The sequence below is a fragment of the Vanessa atalanta genome, chromosome 27 (assembly GCF_905147765.1).
Source record: "Vanessa atalanta chromosome 27, ilVanAtal1.2, whole genome shotgun sequence".
Lineage (NCBI taxonomy): Eukaryota > Metazoa > Arthropoda > Insecta > Lepidoptera > Nymphalidae > Vanessa > Vanessa atalanta.
In genome coordinates this window covers 1,025,973-1,046,763 of record NC_061897.1, presented here as the reverse complement: position 1 = coordinate 1,046,763, position 20,791 = coordinate 1,025,973, and the positions used below count along the sequence as shown (strand labels likewise).

The following is a 20,791-nucleotide window of genomic DNA, read 5'->3' as shown; positions in this document are numbered from 1 at the left end:
TCATACTGAGCACAAGAAAATAGATCTTAAGGTGACGAACCTTTTCTTACCCCGACTGTACAACGATAGCGCGATTTAGAGTAGAGCTTCTAACATCTAGTCTGTATTTGGCGAACATAATTTATTTACAATAATAATTAATTGTGGTCGATTAATACGCAAAATTGATGCGCTTATTACACGTCTTGTGCCATCTCTAACAAAATTTATACTCTGTGGTGAATACGATACAACGACCTTGTGTTTTGCGTGATTTTTTTATACGATATACGGATACCTGTCACGTTTTCAATGGCGAACTGAACGCAATTAAGACGTTTTAATTTATTATTAATAATAATATACACGACTTAAAAATCATATATCACTGGTTTGGAAAAGAAAATACTCTGACCTTAGAAGAACTACTGATAAATTTCTCGGCTTTGTGCAATGTGCCACGCAAAATATTGTCACAACAATTACGCATTTTATTTTACTTTAAATATACTTTATTCAAGTAGGCTTTTACAAGCACTTTTGAATCGTCATTTAATAAACTATATTAAGTGAAACTACCACCGGTTCGTAATGCAGATTCTACCAATACCAATTTCCCACTGCTGAGCTAAGGCCTCCTCTCCCTTTGAGGAGAAGGTAAGGAGCATATCCCACCACTCTGCTCCAATGTGGGTTAGTTGAATAGACATGTGGCAGAATTTCGTTGAAATTACACACATGCAGGTTTCCTCACGATGTTTTCCTTCACCACCGAGTATGAGATGAATTATAAACACAGATGAAGCATATGAAAATTCAGTGGTGCTTGCCTGGGTTTGAACCCACAATCATAGGTTAAGATGCACGCGTTCTAACCACTGGGCCATCTCGGCTCATACATAATTTATTGGTTTATTTAAATAGTTATAATAGTTTAACGGCGTTTAATATCGTAGACGAAGAAAAGAGAAAGGTAGAAAAAGTATTTCAGCTTTTTTTTATCCATCGATATTTTAACGCGAGCAAGGGTACGAGAAAAAAGTCATATAACCTTTACTAACTAACTGTAAAGCGTAAAAATTTAATGGATAAATTCATCATTGCAATTTTTGCATGATCGAGAAGCTTGTTTATATCAAAATTTACCCCCTTTTTTAAGATGGCGGAGAAAGTTCAAGCAATCTTGATCAACAACTTCAAGCTATTATTTATAAGACATTTTTTTTTTCGCTTTATATTGTATTTGATTCGTGCTGATATTTCGATCGGGTATTTTATTTTATTACTCGTATATGTTCCCCCCAACTAGCATGTATAGGAGAGGTATATAAAGTAAAATTAAACAAAAGCCTAACCGGATGTAATTAGTAGACGAATAAGTTAATTGTTGCCATGTTTTAATAAATAAATCAACTGTGGATTTGTGACTTTTATTTTCGTCCTTACCCTAAATTTTAAAATTATATCTGGTATAAAAAACCTAATGTAAGTACTGATTCAATGAAAGGCTGAATAAGTTTGAGTCTAGGACTGTAAACTAGGACATTAATTGGAAATAATAATATTGTTGACTAGCTGTGCCCGCGACTTCGTGCACATTGTTTGAATTTAAGTTATTTGGATATTGTAGCTTGAATTAACTCACGCTACAATATCCAAATTATATATTCTATTTATAATTCTAAAATAAAAGTAAGCCTAAGTTACTCCTTATTACATCCGCTATCTGCCAGGGAAAGTCCCGTCGAAATTGGTTCAGCCCTTCCAGAGATTAGCTGGAACAAACAGACAGACAGACAGACAAAAATTGTAAAAAATGTTATTTTGTTATATGTACATACATATGCATTTAGTAAATGGGTTATTTTAATATTACAAGCAGACACTCCAATTTTATTATATGTATATATGATTTATTTTAATTTCGATTTATTTTATTTTCAACGGCAAACCGTACCGTAAACGTAACGTACAGTCTTCAGTAGTCTGGATCAAAGATAAAAGACAAAATTTTGCATACCTTAACCCTTTTACGTTTTACGTTTCAAAGGTCAAAGGTCGTAAAATTTGGATTTTCTTAAATATCTCGCTTGCGCATTGAATGATATTTTCATTGATTATAAAATTTGTAGAATATACGATTATTTACAATTTTCGTCCACAATTTTTACTTCACTTTTCTTCGTTAAGGGCTCAGAATACTCGCGGTCTAGGTCCTGGGAGGCCGAGCTCGGTTTAGGACGCCGTTGTCGACGGGAAGGGCAGGACCCTTATCCCAATTTTATTTGGGTTCCGCGCAGCATATCTTCTTCCATACTTCTTTGTCTGACGTCATCACACAAGTAACATTCTCTCCAAACATATCGCCTTTCACACAATCCACCCATCGTTTCTTTGGTCGTCCCCTACCTCTATCCATCCACATGCATCCATCCATCATGTTCAAGAGCTTTCTCACAACATGCTCCTTATTACGCATAACATGCCCATACAAGACAATCGGTTTCCAGTAGCTTTTAGCAGTAGTTGGTATAAGTTTGATGTTAGCGTATTTTCTTGGTTATAAGGCGTTCCACAATGGCCATTTCTAAGTCTGTTTTTACTTGATAGTAGAGCGTTGAGCAAGCCCGCCTATTTAGGTACCACCCATTCAGTGCATATTCTACCGCCAAGCAGTAATACTTGGTATTGTTGTGATCAGGTATTAAGGAGAAAGCAAGTTTAATTACAAGCACAAGGGAAGTAGTGACACAGCACAGAGTTGGTGGCGCATGGGTTATGTAAGAAATTGACATACGGTCACTTCGGTTAAGATCTACGGGTTCTAAGCACTGGATCATCTCAGCTCTATTTCCGACGCGAGCCTTTGCTTTATTGAAATAAAGTGACTAGAGGTTAATGTATCCTTTTTACCTTACCTTACCTTCCCTTAATAGGAGATGACCACTTACCAACAGGTGACCTATTAGCCAATGCGACGTCAACATTGGTCACTATATATGTTATGTATCTTGTATCATCACACCGGCTTAATCACCCTTCACATTAGAACACAACAAAACTAAGGATTATTATTTGTCCAAGGAATGTACAATGAGTGGGTGGTACCAAAACAGGTCGACTTTCAAAGCCATACCACTGAGGACAGTGTTTCAACGATATCTCCATCTGCTGCACCTCTCACTTATATAGATCCTTATGTATATTTTAGTTTTGATTTGCAATATAGAGTAATTAATAATAATAATGTTAATTAAATAATATCTCTGAATCACCTAATCTACGCTTGTTTTATTAATCAGTGGAAGAGTTGATTTTGTTTTAGATCCATTAAGATATCATTGTTATGAAAATATTAAAAGAATTTTACATGCCTAAGTTGAATTCCTTGTTATTAAATATACATTTATATCATTATCTACTTAAATTGAAAATATATTGTTATTTATGAAAAATCATAATTGACACAATTCTATAAACGTAAGGTAAGGTAAAGCTTTTGACCTCCACGAATACTATGTTGCTGTCAATAACTCCGAGGTAAATCTTCCTCCCAGTTGGTCTTGACAGGCCCATAATGCTTGAGATACTGTGTTGATTGGTCAATAAAAAAATGGGTTTTGCTGTCATGAAATACTTACTAGAAGCCTAAACATTACAATGTTAACGTTCCCGGATATGAAACGAGGAAGCCTTCGGAAGAGAAGTGCGCTTGTAGTCTCGTTGGTCTTTCTTGCCTGCGGGGATTGCTGCAGTAGAGACTTCATGTAAAGCACGAAAAATTCAATTTAGTTTTGTCGTAAGAGTTGTCATGTCCTCATTATGAATACAAGCGTAACTATTGAGTTTCTTGCCGGTTCTTCTCAATATACTTAATTTACTACTTTCCGAACCGGTGGGAGTTTCACATTTAATTCAATAGTGTAACATGACGATGCAAATGTGTTTTTATGCCTACTTGAATAAAAAGTATTTTGTATAAGATTTTAAATTAACATTTACCATGTTTTTTATAAGAGCCGAGATGGCCCAGTGGTTAGAACGCGTGCATCTTAACCGATGATTTCGGGTTCAAACCCAGGCAGGCACCACTGAAATTTCATGTGCTTAATTTGTGTTTATAATTCATCTCGTGCTCGGCGGTGAAGGAAAACATCGTGAGGAAACCTGCATGTATCTAATTTCAACGAAATTCAGCCACATGTGTATTCCGCCAACCCGCATTGGAGCAGCGTGGTGGAATATGCTCCAAATCTTCTCCTCAAAGGGAGAACTCCTCCTTTATCCCAGCAGTGGGACATTTACGGGCTGCTTATGTTATGTTATGTATGTTTTTTATTTTTATTTGGTGGAGGTCGATATTTCGACATTATCTACGAATGTCTTGTTCGCGAGACAACAACTCGTGTTAGCCAAAAAAAAGAAATAAAAACATGGTAAATATCCCGTTTCAAATACTCATAGTTAGAATATTTTGATTTTGATTATTGAATTTTTAAACGCTTGATTCTAAAAAAATCTGAACAACTAAGTTATCCCGTCCCCTAAAATTTGTCGCCCCAGATCGGAGCCTTCAAGGCTTTGGGGAAATCCGTCCATAATCTCAACAGACTGCTGATGTAGTGTTATAAATCTTATTATTTCACAGAACGTGGCCGTTCTACGGTAATGGTATTATTATTAATAATAATAAGATTAATAGTTAACATCTAACTAGACATTTTGATAGGCAATATGTGATTGATTATTATTCAGTATTGATAAATAATATTTACAATTAAAAACTTTATCAACATATCCTGTTTTATTAAAGTCTATACGCACGAAGATATTAAAAAAATTTTACATTTCAGTTATTTGATAACATTGTGAAATTTTAATATCTCACTTCAATGTTTTCATTTATTTTTAAATCTTTTTTAATATTTTGGATACGTTTGAAACATAGACCGGTGAGAGAAACAATGAGAAATTATCCTTTAAAGAAATTGAGGTGATTTAGTCAAAGGTTAACTAACTTACTAACAACTGCTTCATCAGTTTATGAGGACGTATTTCCTATTAAGTATATTATAATTAAAATTGTCACAGATCTGCGGTATAATTTTTACCTTTGACATATTTTTTTAACATGCGTTTTATATTCATTGTAACAAATCGAAGGATACAATATTTAAAGCAAATCAGTGATAATTGAAATGTCTATTTTTAATGGAATTCATATACAATATAATACAATACAAATGTCTTGACAGATTGACATATTGACAGATTAAAAAAATAACAAATATAGCTAAGGAAGATGTACAAAGAGGTCTTACATGCTCGGCGTAGTAACAGAAGTATGTAGTTCCATGAGTTTCACGCTCAAACCGGTGTACCGGTTGAGAGCAACTTTGATATGAAGATATTTTGAGTCATTAGCAGCCTGTAAATTTCCCACTGTTGGACTAAGGCCTCCTCTCCCTTTGAGAAGGTATGGAGCATATTCCACCACGATGCCCCAATGTGGGTTGGTGGTATACACATGTGGCAGAAATTCTTTGAAATGATACACATGCAGGTTACCTCACGATGTTTTCACCGCCGAACAAGATATGAATAATCAACACAAATTAAGCACATGAAAATTCAGTGTTGCTTGCCTGGGTTTGAACGCGAAATCATTGATTAAGATGCACGCATTCTAACCACTGGGCCGAAAAAAGGTCTTTAAAAAAAAAGTATATGTGATAGACATATACGTACTATCGCAGACATTTCTTAGAGATAATCCACAAAAACCATTTTTTATCCTTTACTTTTTATTTTCGAAGCGATTTTAAGCAATACGGCATTAATCCTTATCCAATTAACTACCTTAAGTACATTGTGCATTTAATATAGATCAATATGGCCCTTTACAGGATGTAATTTAAATGAATATTTTCGAAGATATTACAGATTTAAACCGCAGGGTCTAATGACTGAAAAACTGAGAACGTTGTGAGAAATTCTGTAGTATATTTAGTATCAGCATTGTCGTGCGAAGTCGGGGCGATTCGCTAGTTCTTAAATAAAGAGGAATAATTTTACATCTGGTTATATAATTAAATAAACTCTAATGAAAGTTTATTATGTCGTTTAAATCTGTGTAAATAAATAATCAATTGAATCACGATGTATTAAAGAACGATAGTGTTTTTTTTTTATAGTGTTTATAAAGAGTTTATTGTTAAAACTATGTTGTATTGGCTATTGATAATTCATTATAATAACGATTATCTGTGTGATAATAATTTTTAAGCGTTGTTTTCGATGTTCAGATAAAATGTTTCGAGAAATCGCTTAATAGTTATGTTTGTTAAAATGTTATAATGCGGAATGGAAAAATTCCGTTCTGTACGTACCTGCCTACGTACGGCTGTAAAACTAGCTGAACTTTTCTTTGTATTTAGTTTTGGTATTGTTGTTTCGCTGAGTACAAACACGCTAGGAACAAACACAAACTTGTTACTCCTGTTACACGACTGCATAGAGTCAATAACTCTTTTCTGGAGAATTGTATGCGTTTCTACAACAGGATTCCAGAAAGTTCAAAATGCCTCTGTTGCCAAATTAAAAAAAAATAAATTAATGAACGATTTTGTGCGAAAGCTTATTATACAACTAGTGAGTTTATGGCTGATAGCACACCTCGGGAATAAAACGATCGCCTCCTGGCTATATCTTTTCATACTGAATATTTGTAAATAATAAAATTGACCAAAAAAAGACCCGCTGAGTTTCTTTCGCCGCTTCTTCTCTTCTCAGGTCAGAGTATTATTTTCCGAACCGGCGGTAGTGTTTAATTTGACAATCAATAAGTAAGCGTAATGCTTCTATATTGAATAAAGGTATTTCATTTGATTTGAGTGGAAAAATTGACGAAGGTTTTCTTTTTATACTTCATATACATTTTCTTATAAGAAATATCAAATACTAAAATAGGATGTTATGACAAGCGTGTCTGTAGTTAAACTGTGTCAATCAGCTTACAACAATACTAAGTACTTATTGCTGTTTAGAGGTAGTATATCCGAGGATTAGCTAGTACCCGGACGGGCCTGCACAAAGCCACCATGTAAGGTTAAGTTAACGCTTTCTTGTTTTTTAATTATGACATACAGTGATACTATTTTGTTTAGCGTGTTTCCTTAAATGTTATAATTAACTAATTACCTGTCCCATATCAATCTAATGTACAAATTTTAGTTTAATGAATTCACATAAAACGCAAAATTATTGTTTTCCGACTAAGAAAGTTAAGTATATGTATCATACAAATAAACCTTTCCCTTGAACCCAGTTTATTGATGAAAACCGCATTTAAGCCGTTCCGTAGTTTAAGTTTAAAAGATCTTAGTTCAGTTTAGAGTTATTTATACTATGTAGAGTCAATATTGCAATAAATTTCTGACATTGCACGATCGTAGCCTGCGGGGTTTTTCGAGTTCGTTTTTACAGAAGAGTTTTCAATAAGTAATAACAACTACGTTAAAAAGTACCCAACAAGTCTTGTCCAAGTAGGCGAAGCTTTAAAGTCGTGTACAGCGCGTCATCAGTCGGACATTTTTCTTACAAGCGAACAGACGTCAAATTTTCGTGTACTTTTTCGTTTTTATTCTTATGAACTACAGGTGTCTTATTTATTATTTAGTTAATATTATTAGTTAATAATTTGTATTAATATATGTACAAGTTCATGCTTATCACGTCAACAGTCCCAATTGAAGGAGTGAAACTAGGACATGCAAATGCTATCACTATAAATTTGTCACTGGCTCTCCCTCTATTAAGTTCGGAAAATATTTTAAATCAAAGTTTTGTTGTCTATTGTATATAGTGTTGGAAAATTTCAAATTGGGTCGCTATAAGCAGAGTGGCGCAGTGGAAGCGTGCTGGGCCCATAACCCAGAGGTCCGTGGATCGAAACCACGCTCTGCTATCGATATTTTTATTTTTATATTAGTCAATCCTTTTCTACTAGCTCACTTTTATATACTGGCTCACTCAAAAAAATGGATATTAATGGTACAATACCTGATCAGATTAGTATAAGTCGAAATTCTGCATTTTTTTTATTAAATTAGTAGATTTCTTTTTGTTTTTTATTAACAACGTTATTTACAAAAGAATTATTAATATTAAGAACTTAACTATATGCGAATATGAATTAAATATAGTTCCTGTACAAATCGTGACCACGAGGAACGGTGGCAAGAATTCTAGCAGCATTTGAATCGCAATTCCGATCCTATTGGCAGATAATGAACCAACTCTCCTGTAACCAGTGGAGACAATAAGGCGAAGTGTTATACGTTTAATGAAGGTTTTTGCACTACTACTTAAAAAGATATATTTTATAGCAATGTTTGCTGGAAAGAAGGTGGACTCTTGGTCTATCTTGTTCAAGGAGTTCAGTTAGGCAATTCCGCCACGGTTCTCTTAATGATACAATAAAAAAGGCTCTTGCCACCAACGATGTTCCTGTTCCTACTGAGCTCTTTGGAATTAGTCGTGATGATGATAAGAGACCTGATGGACTGACATTGGTTCCCTGGGAACAAGGACGGGCCCTAGAGTGGGACGCCACAAGCGTCTCATATCCGAGAAACAATCATAAGAGTCGGAGCCGCTGCGGAAAAAGCTGAAGCCAACAAACGATCCAAATAATCTTATTCCAAATTATTATTTTTTTGTCCCATTTGCTATTGAAACACCAAGCATAGTAGTGCAAAAAGCTTCATTAAAACTATAACACTTCGCCTTATTGCCTTCACTGGTGACAGAGGGGATAAATTTTATACTAATTATTTATTATCAATAATTAATTATTATCAATAAAGTATATTATGTGTTACATGTCAGCCGAAGGACGTCCACTGCTGGACAAAGGCCTCCCCCAAAGATCGCCACAACGACCGGACCTGTGCAGCCCGCAACCAGCGGCTTCCCGCGACCTTCACTAAGTCGTCGGCCTACCCTTGGGCCTACCCACGCCCCCCACAAGGTGGTCCGATATTATGTGTACTCATTAATATTTATCTTATGTACAAAGTACTGTTAAATACGTAACTAGGCGAATGTTCTATAAAATAATGTTAAGTTCAAATGTACAACAATGAATTGTAAAATATATTTATTCGTTGGTAAGCAGGCTGGAAAACGAATCACGTGATGACAAAGGCCTATAACACCCAAAGACTTTGGCTTTATAAGAATTATTAATCATCCTTAACAACGTCACGGCATCACCAACCTTAAGAACTAATATTTTATAAACTGTATTATTTTCTGTGTGTAGTCTTTACGCCTGTAGTTAGTCTCACTCACTGACCATTCAAACTGGAACACAAAAATACTAAGTATTGCTGTTTGACGGTAGAATAAACAATGAGTGCGTGGTACCTGCACAGATAAACTTGCACAAATCGCCAAAAAGAATTAAACCTCCTTATTAACTTTCCAAGTATTCCGATGCAATTTGAGAAGACTTAGTTCACATGAATTAATTGATTCTACCTTTTTGTGCAGTGGCCAGTGACAAGGCTAATACAGAATTCGGATACCAGATAAACTTAGAAAACATAAACAAATCCTTAACGAAAAATAGGATCACATTGCTTTAACAGCGACGATATCAACACATACAAAATGTTTCGACAGCGTCCTCCTATAACGAAAACCTGCCCTCTTATTAAAGGAGGAGGCGTTAAGACGACATATTACAATTTACAATTTGTTGTTTCAGCATTTTCCGCTACGACGTAAGATTTTATCCTGCTGCACACATCTGTAGAGATCCTTGATGGCTCAGTGGTTAGAACGCGGCATCTTAACCTATGATTTAGGGTTCAAATTCTGAATTTTCATGTGCTTAATTGTGTTTATAATTCATGTCAAGCTCGGCGGTGAAGGAAAACATCGCGAGGAAACCTGCACCTCAAAGGGAAAAGATGCCTTAGCCCAGCATTGGGCAATTTACAGGCTGTTCATGTGTAAGCATCTGTAAATACCTGTAGTAGTACTTTATCTCAGCCTGGGTGTGTCAATAAAATGATACAGAGTTTTTAGTCGAGAAGTTCACAGTAGTGCGATGTATGGAATTTTGCAGTGTTAACTCACATGTACCACGGAAATCACGTAAGTCCTTGTGCCTGAAGTGATCTCTTTTCGGTCTCGTCAGATTTGTTATTCGATATTAGTGATTAAAAGAGTGCATCTTTGTTTGGGCACAAACTTGTGCAATATATTAAATGTATATTTGCCCAAACCTTATTGTGATAAGTGTGTGTGTGTGTGTTCAAAATCGACAGGAGGACCTCATCTAAAAATAAGTTTACTTTAAATAATTGCAATATACATGAACATTAAATTGACCCTTGATACTTCAATAGTCATATTTTAAAACGAGTGTAAATTCTTATAATAATAATATACACTAAAACCTTCTCCGAAACGCGTTGCATCTTCCCGTATAAGTTTTATGTATATAGGTTTAGTAGATATTTTAGTTAAAGTTTATAAAGAAGACTGGGCAAGTGCGATTCGGACTCGCGCACTAAGGGTTCCGTACCATCAGAGAGATAGAGAAACAGTCACTGATGTTATTACAAATGTACGGTTTTCAGATTATTTCCTAATGCTACTATTATTACTAATAGATATTATTATTGCCAAATTTCGTTACACTATGGAAAGTATCCTAAAGGTTTTGTTTCCTTTTGCGAATGCATGAGAAATGCAACATACACGACCATTTGGTTTGAAAGCGTGGATTTAGAGGTTTGATTTTTTTTTGCATATTATTTACGCGTTCCTGAGATACAAGGTGACGGTCAGACAGTCATACAACGAAGTGATATTATAAGGGCTCCTTTTTTCCTTTAGATGTACGGAACCCGGAACCCGGAAAAAATTTTAGTTATATAACGGCATGAGACCGCATTAATTAAATTAAATTTTCATTGTGTTTGAATGTATAATTATTAATTAATCAATTCGTAATAGATTTAGGATACCTATTGCATTTAAAATATCGATTAAGAAGCCGGATAAGTATTGTCTTTATCCGAAACTCGGTCATAATTCTCAATAAAATTAAAAAAAAAAATAACGTCACAATTTGACGTCGAATTATACATAAAAATGTTTGTACATTGAACTACGAATTACGAACTGTATTTTTTAATTCATTTTAAATTTATGTTCTTTTAAAATGTAAAAAAAAAATATATTTTTTTTTGTGAACGAGTGTACGTTATCAAAAATAAATTCCTATCGTATGAAATAATAGAAATCCTTAATTAGCGAATAAAACATATGTATGCGTTATCTTTTATCTTGAAAAATCAATCAATTTATATCATTTATAATAATGATACTTCGATTTTTAAAATCAGTTTACAAAGAGTGAAGTGTGATATAACGACGCCAGTGAAACATTTGTTTTTAACATCTATGCGCAATTGGTAAGTTTTTTTTTGTGATTTGGAATATTAGGCACAGGGGCAACAACGCAATGATTATTTAAAATATAAATATATATATATAAAAACAAAAACATGGTTTACTATGTAAATGACAATAAATTAAAATAAAACTCTATATTTTGTAAGCGCTACATTATTTTTTATTTTTTACAAATCAACGTTTAAAAATTAAATAAAAGTGAATAATGTTATATTATTTTAATATTAAAACATTATTATATAATTACATTATTTAAATTAAATCAAATTCCGCGTTATGTCCGATATCATTATTCATAAAATAAATCATTATTAGCAACACATTCTTAATCTGTGCTAAATCAAACTCAACATAAAAATTGCTTACGCTTTACAGATAATCCTTGGATTGACTATATCTCATGACTAGTGATAAACTACAGTTGTACACATTAACAATATATATTAAATTTAATTGCGTTTAGCATTATTGGAAGTCTTTAAGGGACATACATTCCATCAAAACATGGTCTTGAAGTTCTAGAATATTCGTAAAAAAACAGATATTTATTTAACTTACATACTTATTCAAATTAATGGTGTAAAGATAGCTTTTAAGGCTGTATATCCTTATTCAGACTTTGTTGCCAGACTTAAAAAAATTAAATATACTTTTTTTCAAGTAGGTTACTTTTCTAACATCTGTGAATTGTTGTTTTATAGGATTAAATTTAATGAATATCAAGGAAACTAGTGCAACTATTATGTTGGTGGTGCAATATGTTGCAATCATCTTCACAATATTTAAATAATGATTATCTTTTCATCTGAGACAGCTACGCAAATAATAACATAGTGGAAACTTTAGTTTTACTACATATATAAATATTTTAACTACGAAATACTACTAACTCATTACGCGATCTCCGAAATTATACATAGCAAAGGAAGGATTTTTGGAAATTTCAACTTTGAGCGGGAAAGTGGGAAGCGTAAATTTTTATTAATTTTTCTCATACGAAGTCGGGTCGGACAACTTGTATTTCAATATAATTGACTTGCAATCGTTTATTGATTTTAATTTGAATGCAAAATTCCTTCCATCAAAGATTTTCTGAGGGAACACTAATTATTTCTGTCACTTTTAATTTTTCACGAGCTGGGCAACACAGTTTAAATATACGCAAACACAGAAGCTATTGTATCTAATGATTAGTCAGGCAAGAAACGCAGGAAGGACGCCTTACGAAGAAATTCAAGGTGCTATATAGAATTTATTATCCGAATAAAAAAATCACACGATATTATCGATTAAATCCGAGCAGAGAGTTTAGTATGATTAATTAGGTTTCATAACTCATCTCGTGTTCAATGGTGACAAAGCACGGCGTGCATTTACGCATCGTGGTAAAATTTACACCTTATCTATAAGCATACAAGCTAGTTCTTAACACGTGTATATTTTACTAGTCGCTAAAGACTACTACTAGAATAGTCTAACATATTTTTCTTTACATAGTCTACACTCATCGTTGTATTTAAGCCAAATTAATACTTTACTAGACTCCGTGTACTATACTCTTTCTTTCCATAGATATATCAAAATAATCAAAGTTTTCAAGATAATCGGATCAGACATACAAACATATATTTGTAAATATTTCGATATTTAGATTATAATCGATTAGTTACCGCAACAAACATAATTGTCGATTTATTTTGTATACTCTTTTGTCCGTAGCCATTTTATCCAGATTAAAAATGATAAAGATTAACAGATTAAATAATTTCATACGATTATATTTTAAATAAAAGATATTGTAATTACGAACGCACTTGTTTAAGATTTCAAGGTGATTTTCGACTGTTTTGTTTCAATTATTTACAGTAGACGTATTTTTTTTTTATATCAAAGTCTTTCTCTGAGAAATAAATTTTAGATTTTAAATATCCACACTGAATGTTCAAAGATTCACTAATTAAAAAAAAAATCTGACGCTCAAATTTGTTATTCTTGCAATGGTCATTGCATCATACAGCTTAACTTGACATTTTATATTGGATATAATTTACAATTACTTGTAATAAATTAATTCGAACAGTTTATCGATAATACTGAGTCGATAATTTCATTCTTTGCGAACAAATTTATTTAATAAAATGTACCTTTATTGTTATATATTAACAAAGTGGAAAATTCGTCGAAAAATAGCTGCCAACAGTTGGCAACTAAATACACGCACGGTAGTAAAACAGAATTAAGGTGTCAAGTGCAGCTACGTTACGCACACCAAGATAATAAACTTGGCTCGATTGTCACTATCGACATATATAAATAATAATCTAAAGCTTAAACATTATTAGGGACCTCCCCTTTTTTCATTAATTAGCGTAAAACCTCGTCCCGTTATACTAATATCTTATTGAAATCTAATATATATACATATATGTAATTATGACATGATGTTTGTGTTGGTGGAGTAAATTTTAATCCATCATAAAATCTGCCCATCAGTGTAGCGTAGAAGATCCGCCACTGATATCAAAATGATCATACTGACAATTGTAAATACCTTTTTTTTACAATATCGAAATATTGGAAGGATAAAACTATCGATTTGCCACGCGTACCTACTGTTAGTTAATAATCACACACGCCGAGATGGCCCTGTGGTTAGAACGCGTGCATCTTAACCGATGATATCGGGTTCAAACCCAGGCAAGCACCACTGAATTTTCATGTGCTTAATTAGTGTTTATAATTCATATCGTTCATATCGTGTCTAATTTCAACGAAATTCTGCCACATGTGTATTCCACCAACCCGCATTGGAGCAGCATTGTGGAATATGCTCCAAACCTTCTCCTCGAAGGGAGAGGAGGCCTTAGCGCAGCAGTGGGAATTTTCTTAAACACACACGATCACAATCACAGACCATACGTTTTGGATAACTAAGTGGGTACCCAGGAGACTTATTTTTGCAACTCAAATCAAATTCCTTTATTCAATAAAGAAGTATTACACTTACTTACTGATCGTCAATTTAAACACTACCGGTTCAGAATAGCAAATACCCTGACTTGATAAGAACCGGCGAAATAAACTCAGTTTTGATGACTCCGCTATCCTGTAATCGTTTTTAAAAAAAAAGATAGATATCTTACTTTAAATGCTTCAGATCCTGTAGAAATATCAGTTTTTTATAAGAAGAAAAGACTATAAGAATGCATAGATTTTTGGATGAATATCTCCGCAAAATCTTCCAACAAGGCGGGAATCTATATTCGGACCATCATGAATTTTTAAATAGTCGTATCTACATTTAAAAGATCTTTCGAGGTTGAACTCGAATCCTCGTTCATGGGCTTGTTTTTTTTTTATTCGCATAGTAAATTATTTAGATAAGCACCGTTATAGCGAGACAATATCTCCTCTGTTATTAGTAAAACACCCACCACAACCTGGAATGTCTTAAATAGGGGTATGTTATTTTAAATCCTCTCTCATCATCGTACCCACCGGATCGGTGCAGGTTAGGTCGATGTACAATATTGACTTACTAGTGGATCTATTGCTTGCTCATCGTATATAGTCAAGAATGTCTAAATAGACTGTCAAAGATGAACGAGTCAAAAACAAAATGGTGACCACTGAGTACACGCACACTAGTAGAGCGTAGCTATCACACACACTAAGATAATAAAACTGTATTTATTTACTTACTAAGAGTTACCGAGTCTCAATTATCGATTCAAAATCGTTAAAAATTCCCTGTGAAATTACAATTGATTTTTAATTCGTCTGTGATATAGCGTTATATATTTTATAAAACTAGATGAAAACACGGCTTCGCTCAAATGAAATAAATAAAACTAAACAAATATGCTTTATCTTTTATTAATAATTTGTTTTTGATGAGTTTAAATTGCGTTTACCGTATCCAGGCACGAAATTATTATTTGGAACACACTGAACGCACCCGTAAGCGTCAAAGATGGCCGCCCGTTGAACTTCATAAGTTAATAAACAATGAATTTTATGCATTTAATATCGAGTATTTCAATTATGCAAATTTCGATAGATGACTAAAAAAATTATTATTATTTAACGATCCATAATTGTGGATAGGTTTTTGTGTTATGGTTAATTATGATTTAACCATAACACAAAGACATGGACAGCCCCCACTCGCTGAAAACATAAAAAATTGAAAAAAAAAGAAGCTTGCCAACCAAGTTTTGTCACACTAAGCCCGGGATTGCTTGCTTGCTTGTCTATAGGCAATTCCACCTCTAGGCAATGTCCATTGCAATCTTCTTATATAATAAGCAAAATACCACTCCCTTAATCAATCACGAAATCTCAGAAACAGATTCCTTATCGGGTGTAGATATCCCTTAAGAACTGATTATACGAAACTCCACAAATAAGGGGGTAAAACGGGGGTTGAAAGTTTGTGTTTTATAAATTTCGCGCAGGTAAAACCGCAGGTTCAGCTGGTAATCTATATAAACTAATATCATATCTCGTAAGTATCGTTGAAAATCACCTAAATTTTCCTCAAGATTTACTCCGTCTGTTATAGAAAATTCTAAGAAAATTCGTTCAGTAATTTTCGAGTTTTGACAGAGACTCGGTGGGGACTTTGTAACTGGTGATGATGTAGGTAATACAGCACGTCCCGCCCCCAGCGTTATCACCAAGAAGTTTTGATATAATTTCAGATTATAGATTCCTGCCAACTATGTTTATCTATAAATCGCACTTTTTTGTTATTTATTCAACAAAAAGGCGGTACACATCGATTGTAATCGGCATTAAGATAATATTTATTCGCAATTAATATGTTTTTCTTAAATACCTATGTCACAAATGTATAAATGTATATATATAACAATGATATTCGTATTCATAGTAATATCGATTTTATTTAAATAGAAATTACAATAATTTTATCAACACGAGAAGTATTAAGAAGTATAAGAACTTGTAAAACGAAGTTTGTGACTCCGTTTTTTTTTAAATAGTAGTAGTTTAGTAAGTCGGTAAGTGGTCACCGCCACCCATAGATAATGGCGCTGTAAGAAATTGGGACACTGGATTTGAAGGGTAAGTGCGTCAGTGTACAGGCATCCCTTGTGCCTGTACACTGACGCACTTATCCTTCAAATCGGAATACAAAAATACTGAGTACTGCGGTTTGGCGGTAGAGTATCTTAGTGGATGGTATCTACCCAGACGGGCTTGAACAAAGCCCCACCGACAAATTGTGTGTATTACATTCTATATATCGTGTATAAAAATGCGAAATATCGAGGGTTATTAAAATAATATATATTAAAAAAAGAAAATATATTGAGCTAAATAAATAAAATGGTATATTATATAATTTGTAAATTTTGGTAACTTTATTGAATTAAAAAAAAAAAAAACGAGAAGTTCACGGGAAACCTGGTTGGAAAGAATATACTTTATTCAAGTAAACCTTTAGATGTACTTTTGAATCTTTATTTTATAACTATATTCAATGAAACTACCACGGACTCAGAACGTAGATTCTATCGAGAAGAAACGGCAAGAAACTCAGTAGTTACTTTTCCAACGAATAAAATACAAAGTTATATGAAATAAATGAATAAATAAATTACAATAAGTAATTATTATTAAAAATGACGAGTGAATTACAAAGATTATATAAAATATATATATATTATATAAGTCCATGTAAAATATATTGAGTAGGAGTGGTAAAGGTCGCCTTAAGGGGGTATGGCGCTTTAACCTTACGTGAGAATACTCATACTCTAAGTTTTACTCCTTAGGGGTGAAGTTTGGTACAATCCGTTCTTAGCGGATGTCTGCACCTTATACCTACCTGCCTGAAAATTTCAAGTTCGTTTCTTGCCGGTTCTTCTCGGTAGAATCTACATTCCGAACCGGCGGTAGCTTCACTTAATATAATTCGTTAAATGACGATTCAAAAGTGCTCCTAAAAGCCTACTTGAATAAAGTATATTTTGATTTGATTTGTTTCATCATTTCATAGTTTCTGATATTTCGTGATAAAACAGTGACTGGTATTTCGCTTTCATATATATAGGTGATATATTATAACCCTCTCCGGAACGCTGTGCATCTTACCGTATAAGATTTAAATATAGATTTAGTACATTTTCAGTTAGGCGTTAAAAAACGTATTTTTATTTAAAAGGGTTAGATTCGATTGGTAATTAAAATCAATTAATCACTTTACCTTTTCGTCATAATTATCATTCGTACACCTTCAACGCAATAATAAAATACATGAAAACTTATTGCAAAAGACCTTTTTTGTTGAATTCACTGTTTGAAGTTTTTTTTTTTTTAATAAAATCAAAATACCACAGTTTATTAATATTGTCAATTCAATGTCCCGAATGGGACATATGTATAACATTAATGCTTGTTTAAATTAAAATTGATGTTTTAATCTATAATAAGTACTAATATAGTATTTTTTAAATATTTCTTTCGATGTCTGAAAAACCACAACAATGCAATTTTAAAGGCCTTTTTTTACTATACTGTGGAATCGATATGATTTGAGAACCTTTAAGAAAAGCGAATAATTATGTCTTAATGGATGATAACGCAACTGCAAGCCTTCCGGTGTCCTTGAGTAGATGAGACTCCTTCCTTTTTGCCACCATACCATAAAAAATGAAGTATTTAATTTGACCAATGGGCGCCCGTTGCTAGAGTTGACTGACAGATGGTACCAAACCCTTCTCCGAGAAGTTGTCACGTCAATTGATGTAATTCAGTTTGATGTCAGACTTTACGCGACTGCTGTAAAGTTCTGATTTATTTTTAAGTGTTATTAATGTTGTACGATCAGTTTCCTCGTTGCACGTACACTGTACAAAGTCCAGAAAAAAGTCGTGTCTCATTTCGCACAGATTAAAAATTCGAAACTATTTATCAATACGAAAAATCGATAAAATGTATCATCAAAACAATCGTTGCGTTATTTCTAAGCGACTTTTTTTATTAATTATAAAGGTACATAGGATGCCAATTAAAACTAATTTTTCTTGTAGATTTTATGATAATATCATATCTTGTTACAAAACATGTGAGAACTGTGTTCACATTACAAATATTATCGCGATACGAACGACTTCTAAGAAATAATGTTTATGTTATCAATAATGTAGGCTGCCTTCGTCTTTTGTAATAATAATTTTTGAATTGACGTAAGCAATGATGGATGTGTTTCATTGTTATTTAATAATAATATCACGGATAAACCTTAGTAATTACAGAATGAAGCGCTTCAAAAATGTGAATGGCGCTTGATAATTTTTAATATAAAATTTAAATTACTGTTTGTTATTTAAGCTGAGATGGCCCAGTAGTTAGAACGCGTGCATCTTAACCGATGATTTCGGGTTCGAACCCAGGCAAGCACCACTGAATTTCCATGTGCTTAATTTGTGTTTCTAATTCATCTCGTGCTCGGGGTGAAGGAAAACATCGTGAGGAAACCTGCAATTTCAATGAAATTTAGCCACATGTGTATTCCACGAACCCACATTGGAGCAGCGTGGTGGATTTTTTTATTTTTTATTTTTACTTTATTAGGGAAACAAATAGTACAAGTCATTCTTAAAGCTAAAGCATAAAAATTAGCACATATACCAGTAAAGTTTCCATTTATAACTAAAAACATAATAAGAGCAGAACAAAATTAATTATAATATCTAATATAATAATAAGAAAAAACAAACCTATGAAAAAAGGGGAAATTTGAAAAAAAAAAAAAATCTAGGCTTTATGGTTCTAGCACAAATTTCCTGAAGTTAGCAACTGATTCTGTAAATATATCAATACTGGAATATTTAGTGATATATTCATTACAGACTCTCTGATTCAAACCTTCTCCTCAAAAGGGAGAGTAGGCTGTTTATATATTTTTTTTAAATGGAAACTCTCGTAGTTGCTATCAATGCGTGTATTTTTTAGTTAGGGGTCTTTATTCTTTGTTGCAAAAAAAACGCGACGCTACTTTCGTAATATTTTGTATAAACTTCAATCGTTTGTTAATGCTAGTCATAAATTAACGCAAAGTTATATAATGATGTAAACTTAAAATAAAAGGGTTTTGATTACAACATACGTATAACGAGTTTAACCAGCGATAAGAAGACGTGATATCAACCGAAGACTGAGTGTCCAAACCCACGGAATATTCGTCTGATTAGCTGTTGTTTATATTTCGTTTCCAAGGGAACTTTTACTTGGTAGTAGGGCTTTGTGCAAGCCTATCTGGGTAGGTAAATAAGAGCAGTATCTAGTATTGTACGGTTCCGGTTTGAAGGGTGAGATAGTGTGACTACAGGGACAAGGGACATAACATCTTAGCTACCAAGGTTGGTAGCGCAATATTGCTATGAGTGATGGTGATTACTTACCATCAGATGCCTATTTGCAAAACGCCTAAGCATTTCATCAAAAAAAAATACATTGTATAATGGACTGCCGGCCGGTTTCTGAATCGCGCAAGCGTTTGGTTCGCACCAGTATATATAGGGTCTCGACTGTAAAAACCATGTAGGGGTAATTAGTGTACCAAAAAACCAAAACTACGAAATGTTTTTGGATCGTAAACGCACATCCTTAACTGAATCGTAGATGCCTAATTTATAAACATTACTTTACTACAAGTTCACGATTATATTTCGATTCCAACTTGGACCGAGTAGAATTGATCGTTTTGTTAGTAGTACAGGATACACAGCAACGATTACAATTTCCAATGATTACGATTACTTTTCGATTCGATTGCGATAAAGTGAAAATTTGTTAGTCCAGTATTCGTATTGTCTATTTTTTCCCGAGATCAGTGGCGGACTAACAGGGGGCGGAAAGGGCGGTTCGCCCCGGGCCTCCAGTCTTGGGGGCCCCAAATGCATCCGCGTTCCTCTGATCAAATCCTAAACAAGACTTTTAAAATGTGCTTAGTACGTACATAATGTCATCAAAATTAGTCATTCAGCTTTGTCGCCCCGGGCCTTTGACTTAGTCCGCCACTGCCCGAGATTGAAGCTAGGTCTTCGCGATATGCAGCCTTCGATTAGTCTCTAGAGCAACGAGGCATTTTAATTTTATTACGTAATATATAAAGATTGTGTAATGTGAAAATATTTTTCATGAGTAATGTATATTTTAATAGTTTTTTTATATATAATACTATATAATACTATAGCGTGGTAATCACATTTGCTTAGCGTTAGTTCTGGGCCGATAGTAGGCGCGTTGGTTAGTTTCTAGAACCCCGAATACATGTTTAAAGATTTCT

General features: G+C 33.5%; 1 protein-coding gene and 1 non-coding gene across 2 annotated transcripts in view; both read left to right on the top strand.

The window, feature by feature from the left end:
• Window positions 1–7,873: 7,873 nt before the first annotated feature.
• Window positions 7,874–7,945, top strand: Trnam-cau. Its single transcript has one exon. It is a non-coding gene; the product is annotated as a tRNA-Met (tRNA).
• A 2,142-nt stretch (window positions 7,946–10,087) lies between these two features.
• The window catches only part of LOC125074121 (mucin-12-like), a 55,537-nt gene continuing 44,833 nt past the window's right edge, over window positions 10,088–20,791 (top strand). The window contains exon 1 of the mRNA XM_047685348.1: window positions 10,088–10,143. Coding sequence (XP_047541304.1) covers window positions 10,101–10,143 — 43 coding nt within the window. The 5' untranslated portion in view covers window positions 10,088–10,100. The remainder of the gene's footprint in view (window positions 10,144–20,791) is intronic.